We start from the raw sequence: 20,514 nt of genomic DNA on the forward strand, positions 1-20,514 counted from the left end.
TACTCAGGACTCCCATGTAAGGCAGTATATTAGTGTTACCCATAGAGATTTTCAGTTTTCTCTCCTCCAAACCACCAGGTCTCAGTCCTCTCACTTACCTGCAAGTACAGTGGCCCTGTCGTTGGGTGTCCCTCAGGATTCATTCCTCACCTACACATATCCATGGATGCCCCTAAGCAGTAATTCCACACAACCTCAAGATCCCAGAGCTTGCTGCTAGGCAGCCATCGGGCAAGGCCCAGTGCCAGTTGGTGCTGTGGCCACCTGCAAACCCTGAATTCACTCACCGCTTGGTAGTGGTGGCTGGTGCTAAGAGCCCAAATATTGAGTCTGACCTGGCTCAGATGCCCCCAGTAGTCACCAACGCTGCCGGGAGGTCCATGCATCCAAACCCTGAGAACGAACTCATATTGCCCCCTTCAAGATGGCGGTGGTGGGCAGAGCCAGGGATCCAGGCTGGTGAGTTCCCCTCATAGTGTATTTGCTGTGAAGGGACTCTTAGGTTCAGGCAAGCTCCAGATTTGCCCACCACTTGGCAGCACTGCAGTTCCCTCTGCTGTATGTGAGGACAAAGTGTGTCAGGGGCAGAGTTAGGTTGGGCCATGACATCAATTGGTTTGCATGTGAGATAGGGTTAGGGTCAGAACTGAGCAGGTGACTGCAACCACCAGTGAATGTTGACTGATGAAGGTGATGGACTGAGCCAAATTCCCCATTGGCTGGCACACACAGGAGTCAGGTTGTGGTAATTTCTGGTGAGGTTTTTTAGGGACCGCCTGCCTACCCATGGCCCATGCACACTTGAGCATAGGTCTCAGACCCTGTCTGTTGGCATGCTCACATTTGTCCCCAACATATATTAAAAAAACTGAATAGGCAACTATGCTGGCACACTGGAATAGTTAGCACAAATTTGGCAAGAGCTAGGCCCAGGATGCCCACCAGCTATTAACTGCTTTTAAGTACAATGCAACCTAGGCCATTGCCTACAACGACGGTTAACAGTAATCAAATAGTTAATTCTTTAATTTTAACAGATAGTTTAACCGTGAGGAATATTCAGGCAATCTAGTTTACTATATTCTATAAAATAGGCATACAAATAGTTCAACACTTACCTTATTTGCCAATAATAGTCTTCCAAAGATTTTCTAGTCAGCTGGTTTGCTTCCAAATGTTCATTTGCTAATTTTGTAGCATCTTTAAGCGCTTTCAGCTGTAACAAAGAAAAGAGCTTTTGTTGCACTTCACCTACCTGTGATTGTTTCTCCAATTCACCTGCAGATCTAAGAGTGTGCAGAAGCAAAGTGTATAAATTCTTCATGTATTGGGCCCGGCACGGTGGCGTAAGTGGTTAAAGGTCCTTGCCTTGCACGCCCGGGATCCCATATGGGCACCGGTTCTAATCCCGGCAGCCCCGCTTCCCTTCCAGCTCCCTGCCTGTGGCCTGGGAAAGCAGTCGAGGACAGCCCAGAGCTTTGGGAACCTGCACCCGCGTGGGAGACCCGGAAGAGGCTCCTGGCTTCGGATCGGCATAGTATCGGCCCGTTGTGCTCACTTGGGGAGTGAATCATCGGACGGAACATCTTCCTCTCTGTCTCTCCTCTCTGTATATCCGCCTTTCCAATGAAAAAATAATAGAAATAAATCTTTTAAAAAAAATTCTTCATGTATTGTCTTGTCTCCAATAATACATTTTATATAACCGCCTTGGGGAATAATTGATAAGAGGCTACATTTGTTTAAACAATAAATGTCATACTTTGAGGATACTTGCCAGTTTATCAATCAATATAATGAAATGGCATTAAGGATGGCAGACTGAGCAGAGGAATCTATCCTATCTTCCACCTAAAATCCCATGGTCACAGAACAGATGCCTTCCTGTTCTTATCCATTGTCATTTTCAATATATATATAATATATAACATATATATATATTATTAATAATGATCGACATTGCTGGCTCAACTCTTGGGTATTCCACTTCCAATCCAGCTCTCAGCCATTGCACCTGGGAAGGGAATGGAGGATAGTCCTGCAGGGACATGGGAGCTCTAGAATAATATCCAGGCTCCTTGTCTGGTTTGGTCCAGCCCCAGATATTGTGGCCTTTTGAGGGATGAGCCAGAAGTTGGAAGATCTTTCTCTCTCAACACTGTCTTCCAAACAAATAAAATAATTTTCTAAAAAAACAAACAAACTTCTGAGAGAATACTAGTTAACAAAATGATTACAAATTTGAGACTCAGCAGAGTTTAAATTAGCACATGGTTACAGAAATAATGTTTGTCCCTTCAAATTTTTTATATTCTTTATGATGTCATTTTTGGATTAGTTATCCTCAATCCAGAATTCTTTATATTCAATGTGCTTTCACGATACCTGGTATATATTTTTTTAAATCAAAATACAGGTACTTGGCAACTTTCCTTGAGCAACAAGACCAAGAATACTACTGACCTATTTACAATGTATGGTAGATATCCTGAAGGATGTGTTTGAGGCTGACTTCTCATCAGTCAACTCTTATGTTTTCTTTCCAGAGAAGCCAAAATAAACTATTGTTTTATCTGGTTAAATATTCAAAGTGTTATGAAAACTTTCTTTCAATATTAAACGTTCAAATGTAAGAATACCATGAAAGCCATTCTCACCTTCTCATAAAGCAGCTGAGCCATATTCTGTTGCTGTCTGTCTTGGAAACATTCATAAAGTTGGAGCAATCTGGCACATAATACCTGTTCTTGATTGAAGAGAGGATGATGGCTGAATTGCAAACCCACAATGTTGAGATCCAGTTGGTACCTTTCCCTGTGGTCTTCCGTTTTGCTCCTGAAGGTGCCTCCGAGGTCAGATTTTACTGCCTTTGAAAAACATATGTGCAAATATGAATTTCATTATATTTCTCTTGAAATCACAAGCAGTTTTTCTTTATAAAAATATCATGTCAGGGCCCGGTGGCATGGCCTAGTGGCTAAAGTCCTCGCCTTGAATGCGCCGGGATCCTATATGGGTGCCGGTTCTATCCTGGCAGCTCCACTTCCCATCCAGCTCCCTGCTTGTGGCCTGGGAAGGCAATCAAGGACGGCCCAAAGCTTTGGGACCCTGCACCCGTGTGGGACACGCGGAAGAGGTTCCGGCTTCAGATCTGTGCAGCACAGGCTGTTGCAGTCACTTGGGGAGTGAAACATTGGATGGAAGATATTTCTCTCTGTCTCTCCTCTTCTCTGTATATCTGACTTTGCAATAAAAATAAATACATCTTAAAAAAATCATAGTACAAACTAGAACAAAATGACCAAAATCCATAGAAAGAATAATGAAAACAAACTTACAATGAACAAAATATTAATTATCTGATATTGTTATGGTTTGGAAAATAATTTGTTTTTTCCTCCAAAGGTCCATGTATTTAAAAAGTGTTGATCCACAGAATCTTAAAATAACAGAGTAAGGCTGGCACCTAATCAAATCATGGTGTCCAAAGAAGGGGCCTTGCATCAGTGGCTGATAGGGTAGAGCACATGATCGACCATGATGGAGAGACCACATTGTGAGCAGAGGAAGAGCACTGCTTCCTATCTGCCCACTTCCTTGTTCCCCATGTGATCATCTTTCTGCAATCCTTGGGCATCTTCCGATGCTTAAACTAACACAGCTGCCAGTCTTGTCTATGCACCTCCAAAATGTGAGTCAAGATAAACCTTTTTGCTTTCTAAGATGATATTTTAACTAGTGAAAAGCTAATACAGATATTATTAGTGGTAGCTATGATTAGTATGTTAAAAATATAATTAAACGCATAAAACTTGGAGCATTCTTGGGAAAATTAGAATATTTAGGGGAGAACAAAATGTCAATTGGGCACATTAGTGCTAAAACTATACTACAAAATCTGAAATTAAGAATTTATTACTGGGTTATTCTGGTAATATAAGTATGGTATAGTTTTAGATTCTCCAAAATCCCTACAGTACAATAAGAACAATTAACATAAAAGTCAACAATCTATGGATAATATTTATACAAAACTAGGCTATATGCCATACAACAAACTCGAAATACAAATGAATAGCAACAATCCATAAATATTCAGAAGACTTGCCTAGCATCATTAATTATGTAGAAGAAAGCAGAGAGAAACAATGGGACATCTGATGCCGCTGACAACAACAAAATCTTCAAAAGTCCACAGAAATTCACCAGAAAGTACAACTGGCCAATTTAAAAATAGCAACTAAACCATAGGGTGTTCCTTCTATTCCTGCCATTTTGGTCATTCGGAGAGGAAACCAACAGTTAGAAGATTCTCATTCTCTCTCTTTCCCCACCAGGTCCCAGAGAATAAACGTTTATACAACAGTAAAACACAGCATATAGCCTATTTGTGCAAATATGAAAAACTAACAGGTAACAATAATTTCCAAGTAGAAGTTTAAATGATAACCCAAGAATCATTTGTTCACTCGCTATCTATTTTATAAAATTAGGGTCATGTGTAATGTTACATTCTATTTTATTCACTTTACATTATACTTTGAGGATTTCTTATCATTAAATATTTCTTAAAAACATAATTCTAACTTCTATTCAATAGTTTCTCACTGTACCAGGCAATAACTTTAAAGGGTAAATGTACACCACAGAAACATATGTTATAACTAATAACATAAAAAATTGAACCTTGGGCCCAGCACGGTAGCCCAGCGGCTAGAGTTCTTGCCTTGGGTGTGGTGCTGGTTCTAACCCCGACAGCCCCGCTTTCCATCCAGGTCCCTGTTCGTGGCCTGGGAAAGCAGTAGAGGACAGCCCAAGGCTACACCCATGTGGGAGACTTGGAAGAGGCTCCTTGCTCCTGGCTTTGTTGCGGCTGGTTAGGGAGTAAATCATTGGACAAAAGATCTTCCTCTCTTCCTCCACCCCACCTCTCTCTTTCTTTCTCTATATATGTAGATATCAATATCTACATATAGATATCTGACTTTGCAATAAAAATAAATAAATCTTAAAAAAAAAACCCGAACCTTAATTACAAGTAAAATGCTGTTGGTTACCTTCCTGTATATGGTCTTCAGTGCTGGATTTAAAGATTCCTTGCTTATATTTAGTCTGAAATTCCATGACTGCTTAATAGGTGAAGGTAATGACATTATTTCTCCACTCTCTTCAAACCAATATTTTCCCTATCAACAATATTTAAGAAATCTAGTAATTAAATATTTCACTGAAGTATCATATATTATCATTGAGTAGCCTGTTAACAAGCACACTTGCCTCTTCCAGTTTAAGTAGGCGATTTTCCATTTTGTTACAGGTTTTTCTACATATTTCTGGCTTTTTTTGTATATACAATCCTTCATCTTCTAGAATGCGTGGCGTCATGTCTCTTGGCAGTTTACGCTGGTTGATCACTTAATAACAAAATGTACTTAATTAGCTTAAAGTATAAGATATTGAATTGGTATTGATCAAATAGCTAGCACAAATGAGCTACCATTATGTTACATTCCCTCAAAACGAAGTGCAGCAGTGTATGCTTCATATACATGCACACACACACACACACACACACACACACACACACACACAAAGGATCCTCAAAAAGGTCATGCAAATGCATGTTACAGAAAAACTGCATGATTTTTAAAAATGTTTGCACCAGGGGAAACTTATCATTTTATGTGAACTTCTTGAAGTACAAAATACATATGATGAACAAATTTCCTTAATTTTCTTAACTCACAAAATGCATTAAAAATGTAGAAAACTTACTGTAATTTTAGTTCAGTATTTTCTATTTATCCACAGAAGCAATTATCCCATAATATAAATTCATGAATAATTGAATATCGTATTGGAAAATGATATTACCTGGAGAGCTACTTGGCACAAAAATATTTGCCTCCTGTTTTTTCATTTGTTCCTGATCATCTTCATACTCAGCAGCTTTTACCTCAAGCAAATCTGTAAAAATGACTTCTTCCATAAAATCTTCATCGTGGCCTTCAATAATATTTTGCAAATTATCGGCAAGTGGAAAGCCTTTAAAGTAATTACCATTTCCTGATCTCTGTTAAACACCAAAAATAAAAGCAAGTGTATATTCTTTTAAAAATATTTATTTACTTATTTAAAGGCAGAGCAATAGAGAGGAGAAGAGAGGGAGGTAGGAGAGAAAGAAAGAGGGAAAGAGAGAGAAATGGAGGAAAAAAAGAAGAGCGGACGAGAAAAAGAGATATCCATTTTTCCAAATGGTTATAACAGTCAGGTGGAAGCCAGGAACCAGGTCTATCATATGGGTGGTAAAAGCTCAAGCATTTAGGCCTTCTTCTGCTGATTTTCCAGGTGCGTTAGCAGGAAGATAGGCAGGAAAGCATCTAAACTCACTGTGCCACAATACTGGCCTCTAAAAACAGTCTTTATGATCCAAACCACCCAAATCAAGTTCTAGATGAAACTGATCATAAAGAAATTTCACTGAACATAAAGAAACTCATTTAAGATTTATCATATGATTTTCCTATAGGCAAAGGCAAGAATGGAATCAATATATAACAAAGGATATACGGGCTGTAAAACAGAATCAAATTCAAATACTTGGACTGAAGAATACAACAGAGAAAATTAAACATACACACAACAACAACAGTGGAAAGCTTTGCCAATAGAAACAGTGAGGCAGAAGAAAGAACTTCAGAATTAGAAGACACATCATTTGAGAATGCATAAACAATACAAAATATGGAAGAGGAACTAAATAAAGCTATGAAAACTATCCAAGATTTAAATAACACCATTAAAAGGTCAAATATAAAGGTGATATGGCATGGCATGGAAAGAAAAATAGGATTGGAAGATGTATTCAATGAAATTATAAAAGGGAACTTTCCAAACATTGGGAATGTAAGGGGATGCCAAATACAGGAAGGGCAGAGAACCCCAGATTGGATCAGAAATAATGCTCATGTTGACACATCATTATCAAGCTCCCTTTAACTGAACACAAAGAAAAGATACTGAAATAGGTACATGATAAAGATAACGTATTGGGGAACACCAATCAGACTTATTGCTGTCTTCTAGTGGAGATCTTTTTGGCCAGAAAAGAATGGAGTCATATATTCCAGATGGAAAAAAAAAAAGGTCAACCCAGCAAAGCTATCATTTGTATTTCAAAATTAAGTAAAAATATTTCCAAAGCAAACAAAAGCTGAAAACTTCACCACTACCAGACCAATCCTACACACATTACAGCCACACTTAATGATGGCAAATGGGTAGAACTACCCAATAAAACACAATGAAAAAGCCAACACAAAAATGACAAGACCAAACTGCTACCTGTCAATATTAACCATGAACACAAATGGATTAAATTCATAAGACATATTAGCAGACTATATCTGAAAAATACGACCTATCTATTTGTGGCCTACAGGAGACACATCACACTACCAAACATAGGCAGAAACTGAAAATCAAAGGGCAGAAAAGAGGGAGAAAACATGAACCAATAGAATCAGAGATGAAAAAGAAAACATAACAACATATATCTCAGACATACATAGAACAATCAGGAGCTACTACAAGGAACTATGCATCAACAAATCAGAAGACCTACAAGAAGTAGATGCCTGGATACATACAGTTTACCAAAATTGAATCATGAGGAAATAGAAAATTTAAATAAATCTATAGCTAGGATGTATATTGAATCAGTAATTAAAGCTTCCAACAAACAAAAGGCCAGGATCAGATAGCTACAAGAACTGATCCCAATTCTCCACAACCTACATAAGAAAATAGAAACGGAGGCAATCCCTCCAAACTCCTTCTCTAAAGCCAACATCACCTTAATCTCAAAGCCACATAGAGACACAACAGAAAAGGAGAACTACAGACCGATACCTCTGATGAATACAGACTAAGAATCCACAATAAAATTCTAGCCAACAGAATCCAACAATACATCAGGCAAATCATTCACCCCCCAGGTGAGATTTATCCCAGGCATGCAGGGATGGTTTAACATTTGCAAGTTAATAAATGTGACTCACCACCACAACAAATTGAAAAATAAAAATCATCTCAATAGGTACAGAGAACGTATTTGATAAAATTCAGTACTGCTTCAAGCTAAGAAACCTAAGCACGATAGGCACAAAAGGAACATTCTACAACACAATCAAAGCAGTTTACAAAAAATCAAATACCAGTATCATACTAAATGTGGAAAGATTGAAGATTTCCCACTAAGATCTGGAATGGGATAAGGATGTCTGCTATCGCCACTGCTATTCAACACAGTATTGCAAGTCCTCACTAGACCTATTAGGCAAGAGAAAGAAATTGAAGGAATTAAAGTTGGAAATAAAGAATTAAAATTATCCCTGTTGCCATATGATATGATTCTACTGCTCTCCCAGGCCACAAGCAAGGAGCTGGATGGGAAGTGGAGCAGTCGAGACACGACCTGGCACCCCTATGCAATCCCAGTGCTTGAAGGGGGAGGATTAGCAAATAAGCCACTACACCAGGCCCACACCTCTACACTCAAATTTAAAAGGACCCCCAATGAAACTGTTAAATACACATTAACAACAAGATACTAAGATTCCTTACCACTGCCTGTAGCAGCAATGCTGTGATACACATTAACAGAGGAATGCAGCAACTGGGACTGTAGCTGCAAGACTATACTATTATAAAACACAAAGCAAAATGGGGGGTGAGAGACAAAGGGGAGGGAGGAAACAGAAATGAAGGGAAAACTAATACCTACAAAACAGCATAATGGAAAAATTATTTAATTAAAAAAAGTGAAATCTACATATGAGAAAGCCACCTGCATTCCTATATTTATTTCAGTTAAGATTCACAATAGCAAAGACATGGAAACAACCTAGAGATGCTTGTCGAAAGAAGACTGAATAAAGAAACAGTGGTACATCTATTCTATGGGCTACTATTCAGTCATTAAGAAGAATGAACTTCTACTATTTGCAACAATGTGGTTTCAACTGGAGACCACTATGTGCAGTGAAATAGCTCAATCCCAAATGGACAAATATCACATGTTCTCTCTGACATAAGGCAACTTTCATTCAAAATTTAAAACAAAAAGTTACATAGATAACAAGTGCACACTTACATTTTCTCACAAACAAATGATGTAAAGATTAGAGTACTGGGAAACAAAAATCAGAGTAGGCATCTTTACTCCCAAATAAAAGGAGGACCCACAATGAAATTGTTAAATACACCTTGACAACAAAATGCTAGATTCTCCATTGCTGCCTATAACTACACCCATAAGTCATAACACCCATAAGTAGCTGGATGTTGGAATCAGCAGCCAAAGGACTATATTATTGCAAAATACAGTGTACAACAGGGAGGGGAGAAGGGCAAGGGACGAGGAGGGAAAGGGAGAATTTCTCTACCTATAAAACTGTATAGTGGAAAATAATAATTACAAAATGTAACAAAGATTTAAAAATGTCTGCATATTTCAGACTCTCATTTTTGGCCATAACTACTGACTTATGATTACAGCTGTCTCTTTTATGAGTCCCAATCAACCTCTCTGACACAGGTTGTGATCTCAACCGATACAAGCCCAACACACCCAACTATTCCTCACTTAGTTGCTGCTCCAGAGCATCATCCTGGTCTTCATTAGGCATCCCGTAAGCACTCACATTAATGTTAGACAATTCAAAGGTTTAATTCAAAGGCAAGAAGGCTAAAAAAAAAACCCACCCCATTTCAAATATTTCATTATATGTCCTTAATGAAAAGTTATTTTCTTAAGAGATGTTATAGAAAGAGACAAGTCCAACCTGCTCTGAAGATTGATAAAAAGTCGAGCCTTCGTCACCACTCAGAATGAAAAACGAAAGACCTTCATCCAACAAAACCTCATGCTGTGCATTAAACAATGATAAAGTAGCATTTAGCATTGAAATGAATACTTCTGCCAATAAGTAACAGGAATACTTTTCTATAATGTTAAACACTATCTTATCTAAAAAAAGAAGGAAAGTAGCACAAAGAATATCAAGTTACATTTAGCTTTCAGTACAGTTGGTTCAAGAGTTGTTTCTAAAACTTTTTTTTATTGATTGTATTTATTTTTCATGATACTTGATTAGGGTGATAAGGATCAAGAACTATAGGAAAGTGGGTGAGATCATTATTTCCACGTTCTCTTTTTTTTTTTTTCCTTCCTGATTCTGGGGAAAGAGGTTGGTCAAGCAGAGAAGCCACACCCAGCTTCCCAAATGCCTAGGCACCCTAAGCTGAAAAACAGCCTCGCAACACCACCCCAGGGTCACCGATATGGGGCATTCTCTGAGGGTCCTGCTCAAGAGGTTTCCATAGATCAACAGGCTGAATTACTGTGGCTTTCGTCACTCCAAGCATGATGAAATCTCTCCAGAATCCACTGGTTGAAGTAGTCCACGTTAGAGTCTTTGTTTGCTTGTTGCAGAAACTACTAGTTGTTTTTGTGGTCTTCCCCGTACCACTCCCCATCTCTAATAGAGTTTACTTTTAGCTGGTGTACCTAGACATTTCCCCATGTTCTTTTCACAGCAATGAGGTGTGCAGTTTACAAATATTTACCCATATATAAGAGCACCCTGCACTCCTTTGCCTCTCTCTTCTGTTTCCTTTGGCCATGAAATGCAGTAATGAGAGCTTTGCACAGTCTCAGAGATGAGGTCTACATATTGGAATTGGCAGAAGTGCCCTGCCAAGCCTGTACTGCTAATCAGTTACACCTGAGAGAAGTAAAATTCTATATTAATTAAGACACTAACCTACATCTTTGTTGTTACAGCTCCTTAACCCACATTCTACATAATACGGTTCCCCCAAAATAAGAATGCTTTTGTCATCTTAAGTATTAAATATACCATTGTATACTAAGTTTTTAAAACAAAATCTGGGGTCCGGCGCAATATCATAGTGGTTGAGGTCCTTGCCTTGCACATGCCTGTATCCCATATGGTCGTCAGTTCTAATCCCGGCAGCTCCACTTCCCATCCAGCTCCCTGCTTGTGGCCTGGGAAAGTAGTGGAGGATGACCCAAGGCCTTGAGACCCTACACCCATGTGGGATACTTGGAGGGCTCCTGGCTTCGGATCGGTGCAGCACCAGCCATTGCGGTCACTTGGGGAGTGAACCATCAGACGGAAGATCTTCCTCTCTGTCTCTCCTCCTCTCTGTATATCCGCCTTACCAATAAAAATAAGTAAATCTTCTTTTAAAAAATCTGTAAGTATATGTGTATAAAGCTGTTTTTAAAAGTTCAAAAGTTATTCACCTTCGACGACTGATGTAGCTTAGTACCTTTGCATAGTTGAGTTGAAGATTTTTCACCTTGGTTAATCTAAAACACAACACACACAGAAACACGTGATTGCGCTCATAAATCTTTTTTTCCAAGACAGCTAAAAATCAAGATTTCTCCATGTGTTCCTTTTAAAAAAGTATGTGTGTGCTTCCCTAGATGTCACGTATAATTAATCCAATCAAATCATTTTATTTTTCTAGGTTTTAGGTTTGATATATAGGACTTTAGAAGAGAGGGAAAAATAACAACTTCAAGTTTTATGGAATTACAAACCTATGTAGGACTGAATTTCAGTTCTCTCCTTAAAAAAGAAATTGAGTGGCAAAGAATCAGATAGAGAGTCAGAGATACAATAGACAGAGAAGGAAAGAGAGTAAGAGGCAGAGAGAACTCCCAGCCACTAGTTCACGCACTAAAAGCTTACAATGTCCCCCATGTTTCCCACTTGGATAGCAGAGAACTAACTACATGAACAATCACATCTTCCTGTCACGGTCTGCACAGGCAGAGAGCTGGAGTAAAAACCTGGGGCCAGGTATTCCAACACAGCACATAGGCATAGGAACCAGACTCTTAGCCACCAGGCTAAATGGATGTCTCATCCCTTTTTGAGCAATAGGAAGTTTATTATGCTACAACTCTCATTTAAAAAGCAATTTTGAAAACAACTGTAAAACGCATTACCTTAGCATTTTTCAGCTTTTCTCTTACTTTGCCTCTCAAAGTCTCTATTATGTTTTGATTTTCCTCTGCATCTAAATCTTTCAGGAAACCAAAATAATATAGTTTATGATACTTTCCTATAATTAAGCAGCAATAATAATAAAAGTATTAAATACCTTAAATACATACACAACTAAGGTTTATGATGAGTGTGAAGACTGGGTCACTGTCCCATAAAAACTTAGAACTCAAGACAGATAAATGTCCCTCCTTTTCCTCCATTTACAATAAATAGTTCCAACAGTGAAGATTAAATTTGATTTCTCTTTGCAGTGACTTCTGTACCCTTGTCACCTTCTTTTCCTGTTTTCTCTGCTACTGGCCAGAATCCTTCTTTGTGCTACAGTAGCCACTATTGTCCCTACCCTCCACCCAAAAAAAGCTCATTTAAGCAATTTTTATATTTATTGACTGTTCCATGAGCTATACAAACATCAAAGCCAAGTGACTTCAACATGATTTAAGTCAAAGAGGAATCTGAAAGGAAGAGAAATAAGTCTATAGTAGTCATTTTAATCACTTATGTTAGTTTTATAAAATTAGTACAAAACTTCTGACCCCTGCTTCTTTCAGCTCTGAGAAGAACCAGTCTTGTCATGTATAGAGAAGGCTCCAGGTGTTGTGTGTACTCTATAAACTATGTGTAATTTTCCATTTATCCACTGGCTGAACCACTAGAAGAATTAAGAAAAAACTGTGTATAGTTTATAGTTACAGTAAAAAGTGGAGGATCAATTGGTCATTTTGCCTCATGTTTTTCTGGAGTACTTACTTTCTTTGAGTACTTTAAAGTTTCCGCAGAAGAGAGAGGAATTAAAGGATAAGCAACAAGCTAAATCACTTTAGGTCAAGAGAATCTTCATTCTTAAAACTACAGTATTATTTGTTACAATTTAAGACTTAATAGTTTGTTTATTCTCTATTACTAGAATTCAGAGTAGCATACTGCACATAATAGGTGTTCAGTAAATAATTGATGAATGACATGGGCTAAATTATTTATATATTTTTATCTGATATTTGGGGTTCTTGAGCAGGTGTGTGTATTTACAGACATATTAGATATATGTGTAGTATACATATATATAAAACACATACACCTTTATTGTCAGGCTCAAGCACTAGTGAGTTTTCTGTGTTTGCTGAGAATAAAGCAAAAATGGAATTTACTAAATTATACACATCAATTCTTCTATGTGTTTCCTTATGACTATTTTGCCTTATTACAAAGTTTAATTTCTGTTAAACTAGTTGCTTAAGAAATTTGTATTCTCATATACCTTACTAGGTAGGACACAAAGATAAATTAATCCCCACTAAGGCATCGAAGATTTCTCTGCACATCTCTCCTAAAACTGTTCTGCATCTCAACTGCTGACATATGCCTTGTTAGAGTTATAAGCCAGTTTAGACTATCCTAAAAACTGCCAAGTTCGGCAAAATTATGGTTCAACACTATAAATTGATAAATACTAAAATGAAAATAGACACGAAACAGCTGAATAATACCCTATAGCCATTTTAAGGTGTATAGAAGCCGGTTGTATATAAACTAAAATTGAAATGTCAATGAAGTAGTCACAGGATATGGTCAAGAACCTGCATTTTTAAACATATTGATTACTCAAGACCATGTCAATTAACTCCATAATGTTGTAAATTGTTGTTGATGTTATTTTGGGGCTTTTATTTGGTCAGGATGATATTCTGTCAGCTCTGCCTTCAGACCAGAGAGGGTCTCCCCCAGGAACCGTTGAATGTATGGACAATAAGATGCTGGACTTTATGCTTGGTATATGCCTGCAATGAAAGAATCTTGACTGGATTTGAACTGTAATATTGCAACAAGGTGGGGGAATCCACCATGGGGGGAGGCATGGGGAGGGGTTGGAGGAATCCCAGAGCCTATGAAACTGTGTCACAAAATGAAATGTAATCAATAAAAAAATTTTATATTCTCAGCTTAAACTTTACCATGGGATTAATCATTTACATATTTAAAAAGATAAAAACCAAGAATATCAAAGCTGTGGTATAATATACAGAGAACCTTTTTGGAGATGTCTCTCTACAATTCCTTCTACTGCAATACTTTTTGTCTCTTTTGACATCTGAAAAAAATGGGGAGAGTTAATTTGTGTAGTTTTGTTTTTCACTAAATATCTTACAAATTCATCAGTCATTAAAATGCCATTTCTTCTTAAATATCAACTTATATCATTTGCCTGTTTTTAAAATTTTATCTTTCTGTTATCTTGTATGAGCTCTTTTTGAAAAATATTTATTTATTTTTATTGGAGAGACAGGTTTACAGAGAAAAGGAGATGCAGAGAGAAAGATCTTTCATCCACTGGGTCACTGCAAATGGATGCAACAGAGTTGAGCCGATCCCAAGCCAAGAGCCAGGAACCTCCTCCAGGTCTCCCACATGGGTGCAGAGTCCTAAGGCTTTTTGGTCATCCTCTGCTGCCTTCCAAGTCCACAAGCAAGGAACTAGATGGAAAGTGGAGCAGTTGGGACATGAACTGGCACCCACATGGGATCCCAGTATCTGCAAGCGGGGATTAGCTAACTGATTCATCTCACTGGGCCCTGTATGATCTCTTTATACATGGATTTCTAAATTAATAAATTGTTCTCTTAATATCAAAAAGGAAATTTTAATGAGAACATTCAAGGGTTATTTCTTAGCGTTCTTGTATTATCTAGTTCATATATCTTTTATTTGGGTCAATGAGATCAGCGTATGAAAACACTTTGAAAACTCAACATTATGTATATGTTACCTATTACTTGATTGATTGTAGTATCTGATATTATTGAGCACCCTTCTCTTTTGTAAACTTTCTATACACTTGCCCTCCACCATCCTACCTCTCTGGTCTGACATTATATGCATCCTTCTGTAGTCCTACTCCTTTATACAACTTGAATGTGACCATATGACAAGATTTTGTAGTGTATGCATTCCCATGGATTCCCAAGTATGTATTTTGGTGAATATCAAAAACAATTTTATTGCTGCTTCCTGGTAATTCTAGTCAAATATTGTGTATTTAAAAAATTTAGCACGTGCATTTCTTTGCTGGTTTCTTTAAATTTCAGTATTCTAAAAGTAAATTATTCTAATAATGTTAAATTTCTTTTTAGAATGATAAGGAAAATGATTTTGGTTTTAATTAACTTTAAAGTTTAATATAATAGCAAAGATTTCTAAAATAATACATGTTAACTAACCTAATAGGAAACTAAGAGAGAAGAGCAAACAGATATACATCAGGTTATCAGTAACAGTAAAAACAATAGATCATGTGAAAAATCAAAGCAGGATGTATTATGGTTTGAATATGATTGTCATGCAAAGTGTCATGTGCTGGAAGATTTGTCCTGAAAATAATGATGTTAAGATGTGATGCTACTTTGAAGCGATGGGACTGACCATGCTCACAAGGGACTAGTGCTGTTCTTGGGAAATCGATGGGATCTCATAGGACTAAATGAGTTCCCTTGAGAATGGAGTGCTATAAAAAAGAAAAGAAACAAAGCAGAAAGAAAAGAAAAAAGGAAACAAAAGAAAAGAAAAGCAAGTGTAACGCTATCTGGATCTTCTGGCTTCCTCTCACATCACATAACTTCATACACATTACTATGTTCTGTTGTAGAATGCTTTCATTGGGTCTTAGTAAGACCTGTCAGGACCATGCTCTTGGACCTCCAGAACTGTGAGTTAAATAAGCCTCTTTACAAAATACCCTGTCCCAGGCCTAGCGTGGTAGCCTGGTGGCTGAGGTCCTTGCCTTGTACGTTCAGGATCCCACGTGGGTATTGGTTCTTGTCCCAGCTGCTCCACTTTCTGCTTGGCTCCCTGCTTGCAGCCTGGGAGGACAGTGGGGAATGGCGAAGGGTTCTCTGATCCTGTGCCCAGGTGGGAGGTGGTTGGGGAGGGGAGTAGCAGGAGTGGGGAGGCCTCCTAACTCCTGGCTTTGGATTGGCTCAGCCCAGATGCTTGGGGGGGGAAGGGTCATAAGACGGAGGATCTTTCTGTCTCTCATCTTCTCTGTGTATCTGACTTTCCAATAAAAATGGATAAATCTTTTTAAAAATGTAAAATACGGGCCCGGCACGGTGGCGCAAGTGGTTAAGGTCCTCACCTTGCATGCCCGGGATCCCATATGGGCGCCAGTTCTATCCCGGCAGCCCCGCTTCCCTTCCAGCTCCCTGCCTGTGGCCTGGGAAAGCAGTCGAGGACAGCCCAAAGCTTTGGGACCCTGCACCCGCGTGGGAGACCCAAAAGAGTCTCCTGGCTTCAGATCGGCATAGCATGAGCCATTGCGCTCACTTGGGGAGTGAATCATCGGAGGGAAGATCTTCCTCTCTGTCTCTCCTCTCTGTATATCTGCCTTTCCAATAAAAAAATAATAAAAATAAATCTTTTAAAAAAATGTAAAATACCCTGTCTCAGGTATGTTATTATAGCAACAAAAATAGCTTAAGACATGGAGTACTGACATATCATAACACAACATACTATCTTTTTTTTTTTTTTTACTGTGTAATACCATTGTTTCCACACTAATATCATCATTTTTTTCCCTGTTTCTGGGATCAGGGGAGAAACAAGGAGAAAAGCCCCACCTCGCCTCCCACAACATACTATCTTAAGAGTCCAGGCTATAAACTTTGTAAAGTAACTTCTGAGCATACTACTGAAGCAGGTTATCATGGACCAGCAGCTACCTTATTATTTGACCTGCATTACTTACCACAGACCAACTAAAAATGTGTAACTCTACTCTTGATCAAGGTATAACAACATCTGAACATATCATGGAGTGTCAACCCTATTAAATGATTCGTAATACAGTGCATTTCAATAATCTCACCCACCATTTCCAGGATTGTAGACATTTTTTCACAACTTCCCATTTCCATCTAGAAGGCAGGAATAAAATACTAAGCTTAATTGGAGTTGTTCTAAGAGATACATCCTGAAACATATTTCACTGACAAGTTAAAACTCTTTTTGAGCAAATCTGGGATTGACTTTAATGACTGGCTGAGACAGAAAAGAAATCCATTTTTAAGAGCATATATAAATAAATGAGTATCTCATTTCTAATGTGCCACATTAAATGAATGACGGATTCAACAAGAATACAATACTTTCCTAAGCTCCCCTATTTAATATATGAAGATATGATTTACACACAGAACCAAATTATCATATTTATAAGGATTACCATATATTTATAACTTAGCATTTTTAAATGAGCAAAATCCTTACAAATTCTATTAATACCTCACCCTTTTTTTAATATCTTCTCTTCTCTTTGAGATTTTTTTCATGATGTATCTTTCTCCCCCACTTCCTAAATAAATGGGAAATATTAAGAATAGTATATCATCTTATTGAAAGAAAATCATTGGTTTTTTTTTTCTGTGTGAATTTATCTTTAATCATTAGGTCATGATACAAATAAAAGAGTATATGTGAGCCCAGCATGATAGCCTAGTGGCTGAAGTCCTTGTCTTGAATGTGCTAGGACACTATATGGGTGCTGATTCTAATCCCAGCAGCCCTGCTTCCCATCCAGCTCCCTGCTTGTAGCCTGGGAAAACAGTCAAGGACAGCCCAAAGCTTTGGGACCCTGCACCCATGTGGGAGACCTGGAAGAAGCTCCTGGTTCCTGGCTTCGGATCGGCTCATCTTCAGCTGTTGCAGCCACTTGGGGAATGAATCATGGGATGGAAGATCTTACTCTCTGTCTTTCCTTCTCTCTGTACATCTCACTTTCCAATAAAAATATAAAATATAAAAATTTAGAAAAAAACTTTTTTAAAAAAATAAAAGCCATTATCTCCACTACATGCTAATAAGATATGAAAAAAATCACTTTCACAAAAACAATACAAAGAAAGTGATTAGTAATAAAGTGTCACTTTTTTTTCCAAAATACTCAGTAATTACTTCAGTTAAAATATGAATGTAACTCCCCTACTCTTAAATTTACAAAACCAATAGTGACGGAATAAAGAATAAAGAATCAAATTAAATATAGCCCAAAGTAGGGAGATTAAGATTCTACCATAAAAGCCCCAATGAGAGATACTAGATATCTGAATTTTAAAAGTGGAAATAGGAATGAAAAGAAGAAATTAATTTAGAAGGCAGAATTCATTGGATTTGGTGAGCAATTGGTATGTTAGACAAAGCAAAGCTGGAGAGAATTTCCAATGTTTACCCCTAGTTTAAGCGTGATACAGCCGCAACATGACTGTGTATAAAAAAGTATCATGGCTTCCTGGCATTTCATTACTAGTGTGCTTGAAAATCAGCACACTTGGTTGTGATCTTAATTTACAAAATCAGAAACTAGTAGCCTTAGAAATGCTTTTGGTTGGTGAATTCACACATCTTTTAAAGGCAACAAAGCTAAATCACTCACTGGCCCAAGTTCCCAGACATCACAACCTGCTGTTTTACAGGTCAAGCAAGATTTGTGTCTACTTCTAGAAAAGGGGGGAGGGGGGCAACTGCTACATAAAATACAGAGAGGCAGGCTGCAAAACTGTGACATACTTTTACAAGTTCATATCTAGTGCACACACATACAGTGCAATGTAATCTTGCTACTCACAACTGCTCAATTTAATTTAAAAAAAAAAGTTAATTTACAGAATAACCAATGGCCCTTAAGCCCAGAAACTCAAAGTCCTGTTTTTTGTTTTTCTCCACCCCTCCCCTCTTTGAAGAAAGCCCTTCACCACCTCAGACCTGCGTGCCACTCTCGGATTTAACCCTTCAGCTACAGCCTGATGACACACTTGTTGATACTCCCTTGCACACTCACCCTTTGATTTTTGCAACTTCCTCCAACTAAGAGAGTTCCCTGTTCAAACCCCACACCTTTCGGGAGGTCCCTGGCTCTGGCCCCCCAGTAGCACTTACATTACACTCTCCCTAGCACGTTCATCTTTCTTATTCTGTGGACATGCTCCATGGCCCACCAACGCTCTCCAGTCAGGTGAGCACCAGGCACCACGCCCACCTTATCGAATGAAAATCAAGCACGGCTCTGACGCCGTAAAACGCGGTCATTTTCAACCTCTTCAGCATCAATAAAGGAATGACCAATGAGTCTGTCAGGAGCACACTACAACTCCCATTGCCCTGTGCCTGGTCTCACGCCTGCCCCGCCGATTCTTCCCACACAGCAAAGTCTCACTCAGAGTTCCGGAGAGACTAACCGGGACGGGACATTCACCTGTGGGGATTTCTGTTTCTCGAAGCAGTAAAAGCAGGACGCACCCAGCACTAACCGCCCGCACGGCTGCGGACCGCGTCCCTCACGCCCACCGCCCGCTACCAGCGCTCTCGCGCGCTCTCCGCGCCGGCAACGCAGGCGGCTCCGGAGCATGCGCGGCGTGGCCTCCCGGCGCAGCGGCCGAGCGCGCTTCGGGAACCTTCGAAGCGTTCCGCTGTTCGTGGTGCGGGTTACAACGCCGGATTCCCTCAGGGCCGCGGTGGTCCTGGTAGGAGCCGCTGGTTTGGATGAGCTTTGGCCTGGTTGTGTGCTGTGGTGGCCGCGGCTGTCCCGGAACGAGACCTGAGAGAAATGGAGAGGAACAGTATTCCTCCCGAATGTGTTCCTGAGTCGCGACAAGAGGGGTGAGTGCATTTGAGAGGTCTTAGCTGTGGCATTCCCCAGAGATTCCCCCTCAATATCGAAGAGGTTCATATTATTTCCAGAGCTTGCTGTCAGTGTAAACAAACTTAATATTTTTTAGTCTTGACATTTGGCATAAAGTGCAACAATTCCTTCTGTAGATGAACCTGAACTGTTCCCAACTTATGTATTTGTGCTGAATTAAGCTGTTGAAAGTCTTTGTTCCTTTGAAACCTGTCCAGTCCTATGAATAATTTGTTTAGGAATTCAGTAAACAGAAAAAAAAATTCTTTTTGATATTGCCTGATTTTTTAAATCATAAATTTTGATTCTTTGTATTTTGTTTGCTTTATAACTGATTTCTCTTTAACTTTTGCTTCTTAAAAGTTGAAAGGTAAGTGTGTAATGCTGTTGGCTTTTAAACTGGCATTTATTATCTATATTTTTATGTTTATATGTCCTTGATTTTTACTTATATTTTCAAAGGCTTGAAACTTCTTGTGAAATGGGTAAAGAGTATGTTAAGTTTGGTGCTGGCATCTCGGTGCAGTGATTTGGAAAGTTATCTACAGCATTTACCAAAACTTTGGATTTGGGGCACTTACAACTTGTAATTTTTTTATAAATATTGTAGTTTCTGATTCACTTTTAAAATGTATTGTATTTAGTTGAAAGGTAAAGTGATGGAGATATAAAGGGGAGAAGCCAAAAAAGAAAAAGAGATCTCCAATCACTGGTTCACTTCCCACATGATGGCAACTG

At 38.6% G+C, this 20,514-nt stretch overlaps 1 protein-coding gene across 1 annotated transcript in view; it reads right to left on the reverse strand.

The window, feature by feature from the left end:
* Positions 1 to 17,431, reverse strand: part of CC2D2B (coiled-coil and C2 domain containing 2B) — a 66,481-nt gene extending 49,050 nt beyond the window's left edge. The window contains exons 1-10 of the mRNA XM_040991831.1: positions 17,390 to 17,431; positions 14,136 to 14,196; positions 12,047 to 12,123; positions 11,332 to 11,398; positions 9,846 to 9,940; positions 5,875 to 6,073; positions 5,278 to 5,414; positions 5,058 to 5,186; positions 2,658 to 2,867; positions 1,119 to 1,216 (exon numbers count right to left, since the gene is read on the reverse strand). Of these exons, the coding sequence (XP_040847765.1) occupies positions 1,119 to 1,216; positions 2,658 to 2,867; positions 5,058 to 5,186; positions 5,278 to 5,414; positions 5,875 to 6,073; positions 9,846 to 9,940; positions 11,332 to 11,398; positions 12,047 to 12,123; positions 14,136 to 14,196; positions 17,390 to 17,431 (1,115 nt within the window). The remainder of the gene's footprint in view (positions 1 to 1,118; positions 1,217 to 2,657; positions 2,868 to 5,057; positions 5,187 to 5,277; positions 5,415 to 5,874; positions 6,074 to 9,845; positions 9,941 to 11,331; positions 11,399 to 12,046; positions 12,124 to 14,135; positions 14,197 to 17,389) is intronic.
* Positions 17,432 to 20,514: the final 3,083 nt, after the last annotated feature.

The sequence above is a fragment of the Ochotona curzoniae genome, unplaced genomic scaffold, assembly GCF_017591425.1.
Source record: "Ochotona curzoniae isolate NIBS_2020 unplaced genomic scaffold, NIBS_Ocur_1.0 contig_66, whole genome shotgun sequence".
Taxonomy (NCBI): Eukaryota; Metazoa; Chordata; class Mammalia; order Lagomorpha; family Ochotonidae; genus Ochotona; species Ochotona curzoniae.